Source organism: Abrus precatorius, unplaced genomic scaffold (assembly GCF_003935025.1).
Source record: "Abrus precatorius isolate BTA unplaced genomic scaffold, Abrus_2018 Scaffold3, whole genome shotgun sequence".
Classification (NCBI taxonomy): Eukaryota; Viridiplantae; Streptophyta; class Magnoliopsida; order Fabales; family Fabaceae; genus Abrus; species Abrus precatorius.
In genome coordinates, this window is record NW_020874373.1 from 7305388 (window position 1) to 7313340 (window position 7953).

At 30.5% G+C, this 7953-nt stretch overlaps 1 protein-coding gene across 1 annotated transcript; it reads left to right on the plus strand.

Annotated features, from left to right (window-relative positions):
• The first annotated feature begins 3963 nt into the window (after positions 1-3963).
• LOC113862077 (protein trichome birefringence-like 25) lies at positions 3964-6351 on the plus strand. The gene is made up of 3 exons (XM_027495229.1): positions 3964-4228; positions 4461-4744; positions 5599-6351. The coding sequence occupies exons 1-3, from the start codon at positions 3964-3966 to the stop codon at positions 6349-6351; spliced, it is 1302 nt and encodes a 433-aa protein (XP_027351030.1).
• Positions 6352-7953: the final 1602 nt, after the last annotated feature.

Consider the following 7953-nt stretch of genomic DNA (forward strand, 5'->3'; position numbering starts at 1 on the left):
TATTAATTGAATAAAGATCCAACTCTTATATGAAATAATTAGGCACCTCAATTTGATCCCTTAAAAATGTATCTCAATAGTTTTTTAAAACTACAAATGTAGAATACTTTAGTCTTTTTGTCTTTTTTCTATGTATTCTTAAAAAGTATGTAATAACTAGGTATTCGAAAAAATTATTGGTGATTCAAATCAATGAAGCATTTAAAATGTATTACACTTGTAATTTTGTTTCTATAATACGAGTATTAAGTCTTATAAATTTGAGGTACAGAAAAACTATGCATGTTATGTGGCGATGGAAGTATGGTTAACATTGTAACATCTAGTTGACGTTAGTGGAAACCTGAACATAAAGAACAGGTTAATAATTGAAGTTTGCATAATTTCTTGTGATGCAGAGGCACGTGCACATAAACAGATCAAGAACTTGTTCATTGTCATATTCCCCATTCCACTTTTGCATGATCATAATGTTCCTGATTATTAGTAGTCAGAATCGATTATTTAATTTTTATCGCAAAGAGAAAACAGCGGATAAATGAAAATAAGGAAACAAATCCGAGTTGACAGCGAGTGAGGGATTGAGTGGTTCAGAGAGCAAATTCCACGGAGGATTAATTGGCCAATGACCACACCAACCATTGCTGAATGAGGTATAAAACCGCCAAGGCCATGATCTGACTCGTCTAGAGAAGAATAATTTTAACAATTTTATAACATTTCTTTTAAGATTTTAAAATTAATTTTAAGCATTAAAAAATGCTTTTTTTTTTTATAAAAAAAACTATGTAATACATATTTATAAATAAATACCTCTTATTTTTAAATATTTGGAAATACAAAAATATACTACCTTAGAGCCACTGCAAGATTAGAATTAGATACACAACGGCACCAAAACGATAATTGGACGCCATGTCGTTGCATGTTCCTAGGAAAACAAAAATTAATCTCCATGTCTTTCTTTCCTTCGTTGACGTGTAATTCTTTTCTCGCGGTTCTTGTTTTATTTTACAACAGTTTTATAAGTGGAATTTTTATTTTTTAAAACGAGGTAGAAAATAACATATTTCTCGTACAGTCAAACATTGCAATATCTCCCGAAAAGGAGAAAAAAACAAATCAAAAGGGGTTGTTAGCGTAATTCAACCAGATAGAAATAACACAATAAATGGGTAGAACAAAATCCGTATCAGGATCCCCCATTTTTCTTCTTTTTTTTTCTTTTCCTTTTAATATAATGCATAAATGAGGAAGTATCAGACTCTGAGCTGGCCTTGAGCTTTCAGGTTTCGCTTTGATTTTGCAGAGCACGGCACATCAGAGCATTTGGCCCCACAATAAAGCCTTTAACCTTAATTACTGCTTCATCTAACTATGCAGATTCCCTGTTTTTTTCAGTCAGCCGACTAAACTCTTATAAAGTCATAACACTCCGAAACTTCAATCTCAAGGTGGCTTCTATGCATTGCGATTTGTGATAATTGATAATTCTGATGGTAATATTCACTATTCAGTTTGGTTCATCTTGACCCACGAAGATTTTCAGGATGTTAAAGTTATATGAAAATGTTGTGCGTATCACTCGGAAAAGGATATGTTTAAGTATTTTTATACTTCAAATATATTTTTGAAAATATATATATGAGGAATGATTTTTTGTGTAAATCAAAAAAATTTTACCTTTAATTTAAATTTTTTATTTAACTTAAATTTAACTGTCATTAAAATAATAAATTATAATCTGTTAAATTTAAATTAAATAAAAAGTTATAAATTTTAACAGATCTGCCCCTCTCTCTCTATATATATATTTATTTATTAAGATCCTTAAAGTTCATACTGGGGATGGGGAATGTTTCTAATAAGAAAGGTGATTATCCTGAAATTACATGTTTCAATAGCTTAAGAAGTGTGAAAAATGAGATAAGACCGAGAAAAGTTGAGAATAAAGCTATTCGAGTAAATGAAATCATTAATATAAACTTTATGAAGACATTCTAGACATGATCAGACAGACCACGACAAAATAAAGAAAAAGATTACGACAGAATATGATACCCAGAGTCTAGTCTCTTATGCATTCCTCATTAACTTATGTATCACATAACCTTTATTATTTTGTAAGCTGATTTTCAAATAATTTTCATCTTCATATTTTTTAAAATGTGTTTTATTATCTTTAATTAATTAATTTCAAACTTAAGTTAATTTTTTTAAAATGTAATCAAAGACATATGATAAGAAAATAAAAAATAAAAAATTATAGTATTAAATTCTACGATATCTTATTATTTTTAATAAAAATTATATATATATATATATATATATATATTCTTAATTGTGTTTGTTACATTATAAAAATTAAAATAAGTACACATCCATCATTTTACTATATAGTATTTCTATTAGAAATATTTGCTAATAAAAACAAATTTATGCTATTTTATTTTTGGCAAAAAAAAAAAAGTTTTCTTCCTACTTTATTTATCATCTTTCCATTTTTTTTTAAAGTGTTATCTTATCTATTCTCTAATTATTTCTGTTATAAACATATATGTTTTCAACAATCTCAGGATTAGCACATGTGTGAACATTATTTATTTACATTAAAGGAATAATAAAAAGTGTAAAACTAAGGTTTGTTTAAGCATCAACATTGAAAATTTGACCAGTACATACTAAGAAAACGACAATCATATAAGCATTCCTTCTAAGCAAACCCCATTGTCGTTAGGAGAGCTTTGCCTTATAGCACGGATACTGATATTGATTAATTAGTTTATTTAATTTTTTTTCCATTTCATTCAACTAGCATATTGTTGGTAAACTCTTTATTAAATTTTTACAATACACTACACCTTTATTTAGCTCATTGTGAGCCTTTGTTCTGAGGTGAAAGGTTGATATCGATTTTTGTAGTCTTTAATAAAACTGTAGAAAGTAAACATACAGAAGTGTTACACTGAAATGTTTTTACTTTTAGTATAAATTATTATTTTATTTTTTAATAAAATGTAGAAGACATTAATGGTTAACGCCAACTGTAACTACATGGACTTGTTAGCTCAGATTTTCTCTGAAAGCAAAATTTAAGATGGAAGCATTAAGCTATCACAGGTCATGGCACGTGACATTGCATAGATCCATGGAGTGAAAGTACTGCGTACTCACTCCTGAGGAAAGATTCCCAAGAATAAAATAACACACCGCGCAGGCACCGCACAACGTAAGTAAACTCTAATACATTTTCTTGGTAAAGTTAAAAAAAAAATCTAAATGAAAGAAAAAAATTTGATTTTTATCTTACAAAATATTTTTTATTTTACTTTTCGTTTAATAAAAAATAAAAAAATTATTATTTTCAATTTTAATTCAAATAAAGTATTAATGTTGAAAATTATATGAAATAAATGTTAAATTTTGTTAATTTTTAATTTTAAGATTGAATTTAAATATTTAAAAATAATGTATTTTCTTAAAAGTATTTATTGTATTAAAAAATAATATTTAATGTATTATTATTATATTTAATATGTATATATTAAAAACTTACTTCTTTTAAGTGTTTAAAATTAACATTTTTTGAATATTTTATATTTTATTTTATAAAATAATATTTATTGTAGTTTGTTAATATAAAATGATAATAATAAAATTATTAATAATTTTTTTAAAGTATTAATAAAATCAGGGTAACAGACTGTGTTAAAAGCAACTCAGAAGTTGTTGTCAGCACAAACAGCACTGAGGACAGAACAAGAGGAAGTATGGAGAACTTCAATTCTATTATTATTAAAATGTTTCTATTGACACATAATAATAATAAACACCTGAATGTTCATAGGATCGTTTGGTTTGTTCTGAGAAAGTAGCTTGTTTGTTCACACCTTTGTTCTGAGGAATCTGAAGTTGTATTTCGAAAACGTAGTCAGAGATAGTCTTGGTAATTGCTGACACGAGATGGTGAAGAAGGAGACAAGGTCTGATTTCAACCCATTGACTCTGCAAAAGCCCAACCATGTCTTCCTCAAGTTCGCTGTGTCATGTCTCTTGGTGGGTCTAGCTATTCGTCTTCTCTTCACCGATTCATTCAGCTTGTTCTCTGTGGTGCAGACACCTCCTCCTCTTCCAAACGCAGTGTTACACTCACCCCTTCTTTCTCCTCCCTCTCTCAAATCTCATTCTGTTGACTCTCCTCCAAACCACACCCAAACCTCTCCCCAAGGTAACACAAATTTTCAAACTTTCTGGTTTCTAGATTTTATGTATCAGCATCAAACTAGTGATCAGAACTTATCTAAGCGCATGGATCATGGCATTGCTTTTCTTTTATGAGCTAGAGCTAGAATAGGGTTCTTTCTTCCAATGTATTAAGAAGCCAAAATGAAACAATATAAATTAGAGATGTGAGCGACATGTGTTTATGGTAAGCTGATAATTTCCTTTGGAATATTTAGATGCAGCAAAGTGCAATCTTTTTGTGGGAGGTTGGGTGCAGGACCTATCTGGTCCAATGTACACTAACGAGAGTTGCCATGTGATTCAAGATCATCAAAATTGTATGAGTAATGGACGCCCTGATTCGGGGTACCTTAACTGGAGGTGGAACCCGAGGGGCTGTGAATTGCCAAGGTTCAGTCCAAACAAATTCCTTCACATTATGAGGGATAAATCATGGGCCTTTATTGGTGATTCCATCTCTCGCAACCATGTCCAATCACTGCTTTGCATTCTCTCACAGGTACATATACTTTCTTCTGTTGCAAATTTCACATGCTTGCCCTTTTGGTTTGTTTCAAGATAATAGCCAACTTGTTCTCTCTCGTCTTTGTTCTAAGTTAAACCTTTTTAGACCTCAAGACATTTTCTCAGTCTCTCTTTGTCATGATAATAATATTTTTTGTGTGGACTATTCTCTACTCAGCTTTGGGCACACTCTTGTTTTCTTGTTCTTCTCTGGCTGTCCAATCAGAAGAAATTAATGACATGTTTCTTTGGTTTTTTCTTTTTTGTATTTACATTAAAAGCCAAGAATTAGAAATGAGGCCTGTAGTGACATGCCGGCTGTAGTTCCTGTGATAAGGTCTAATTGCTCTGCTCAGATACTTGATTATGAAGCATTGTTACAGCTATAATAAGTAATCATTTTGTAAGAGTAGTTCAAACGAGCATTTATGAGGAATAAGGTTCAACAGCTTGCAGTGCATGTCGTGATAAGGATAGTGATATGTCCTTGTTAATTAGGATTGTGGAAAACAGCTTGGGCTTGTGTGGTTGGTGGTACTAAATGATAGTTTGGTGTCCTTTTTTGGGTAATGTGTTTGGTATCTTTTTCAAACTGGTTTACCGACCTCAATTTGGAAAATACTTGTAAAGATACCACTAGCCGGATCTTCAGCATTAGTTACTGTAAACACCAGGTCTATCAATAGCAACTTGAATATTTCTACTTAAACTGATTTTGCCATTTCAATTGCTCTTCCACGCTTTCACTTGTACATGTTATTGCATCAATTAGGGTCATTAAATTTGTGGCAGTGTAGATTGTGTATTGTTAGGCCACTGGATGAAATTATAAATGATTGTATGCTGCAGGTGGAAGCAGCTGATGAGGTGTACCATGATGAGGAATATAGATCAAAGATATGGAAGTTCCCTTCATACAACTTCACACTCTCAGTAATATGGTCCCCTTTCCTTATCAAAGCAGATGTATTTGAGGACATGAATGGAGTTTCCTCCTCCGAAATACAGCTTTATCTTGACATTCTGGACAACAAATGGACCAACCAATATAAGAATTTTGATTTTGTTGTAATAGCCGGTGGCAAATGGTTTCTCAAGACAGCAATTTACCACGAAAACAGCTCTGTAACTGGCTGCCACAACTGCCTTGGAAAGAATTTAACAGAACTAGGATACAATTATGCATACCGCAAAGCGCTGCAGCAGGTTTTTAACTTCATGACAAACTCCACGCACAAAGCGGTCGTGTTCTTCAGAACCACCACGCCAGACCATTTTGAGAATGGGGAATGGTTTAGTGGAGGGTATTGCAATAGGACAGTGCCCTTCAAAGAGGATCAGGTGAATGTGAGTTATGTAGATTCCATCATGAGAGGCATTGAAGTTGAAGAGTTTGACAAGGCTTCAGCTTCAGTTGTTGCTAACTTGAAACTTTTGGACACGACTCAACTCTCACTGTTGAGACCTGATGGACACCCAGGACCATATCGCCATTTCGACCCTTTGGCAAATTCTAAAGATCCGAAAGATTGTCTTCATTGGTGTTTGCCGGGTCCTATTGACTCCTGGAACGACATAGTTATGCAAATGTTGTCAATTTGATCATTGTTTATGTAAATTCAGGATTTGTCGCTTCTTTCTTCTTACAACTTCAATAGGGTTATTAAATACGGCCACATGAAATTAGGATTGAATAGAGTTGAAGTAAGCCAATAACATTAATATTTTACACTATATGCAACTTAAGAACATGACCATAAGGGAACATATTTTATGGTATGTGATGGCAGACACATAAATGCTGTACAACGTTAAAAGGGTCAGTAGTAAAGTTGAAGCCCATTCAGCCCGTGTCCAGTTTTCGTTACTTATATTAAAAAAAAAAAAAAAGACTCCAATCCGCCCAAAGCATATTAGCACAAAGGTCATCCCTCTTCATGTTTCATTACATTATGCGATGGGGAGGGAAAAATCTTCAACCGTTACGTGATAGGTTATGTAAAATATTTTTTTATTTATATCTCTCTTTCTCAATATTTATAAGATCTTTTTTATTCAATGTTTATTATTAAGTGAGAGATAAAAACCAAAAACAAGATTTATACATGACATTGTCATATAAAATTTGAAAACACACAAAAAATATATTCTAGTTTAAATAATAAGATTAACTAATAAGCCTAACAATTATATTAACTTCGTTTAATTGTAAATTTGTAAATTAAATATCAATATGACTACTTGTGATCTTTCAGATTGATCATAAAAGCTATGATAATGAAACAGCGGTAATAAAATATTGTAAATTGAAAATTAAAAGCTATGATGACTCGAATTTAAATCCAAAATATTGAACTGTAACTTCACGAGTGTACTCAATAATTTGTCACTCTCCCGTGTGTTGAAACTTGAAAAGCCCATTTGACTTGTCAAATCTTAAAACAACAAAATTGAACGTGAATATTATACATGCAAAGGGAAATTAATGGGTTCTGATAAATTACTTAATACAAGGTATAAACTTAATTATTTTTATCAAATTTTAGTTCTAAATTTAATTAGACCCTTTCAAAAATTTTCCATGACTTCAAATTAACTGAAATTTTTATTAAGATGTTTCAAATAAGATAACTTCAAATAAGTTGATAAATTTAAATTTATACACAAATCATTAATATTCATAAAGATTTTAAAAAATTAATTAATCATAAAAAAATTAATGAGATTTGATCGAACATTTGTTTCGACTCGATGTTCATATTATTCAAGTCAAAAACACGCCCACATCATTGAACTGTCCACAACTTGAAAAAAACGAGGGAATTGCCCAACCACTAGGCTGGAAATGGCGGTTAGTTAAAAGGTTCACATTTTATTTATAACAATTTTTTTTTTTTCAGTTTTCATAAATATAAAAACTTGTTTTCCAGCTCTTAATATATATTATACTATATTATGTTAAACTTAATCTATTTTAAGTCATGATAAATTTTATACAGTAACATATAACTATATATTCAAATAAATAATGCTATAAAATGAATATTTAAATATTGGCACAATTAAGATTTTCTCAATAATTGTTTATTTTAAAATTAAAAGCATGATTATTTGTATAAAATATAATGTATTATCTTAAAATTAAGTATAAAATTTTATATATTGTTTCAATAAATAGATCTACTATTTTAAAGGTTATGTAAT

Bases quoted from the DNA above. Each gene is read 5' to 3' on its own strand.
- LOC113862077 (XM_027495229.1), top strand. From the start codon at position 3,964: ATGGTGAAGAAGGAGACAAGGTCTGATTTCAACCCATTGACTCTGCAA. The intron at 4,229-4,460 runs GTAACACAAATT...TGGAATATTTAG, and splicing joins CACCCAAACCTCTCCCCAAG to ATGCAGCAAAGTGCAATCTT. The intron at 4,745-5,598 runs GTACATATACTT...TGTATGCTGCAG, and splicing joins TGCTTTGCATTCTCTCACAG to GTGGAAGCAGCTGATGAGGT.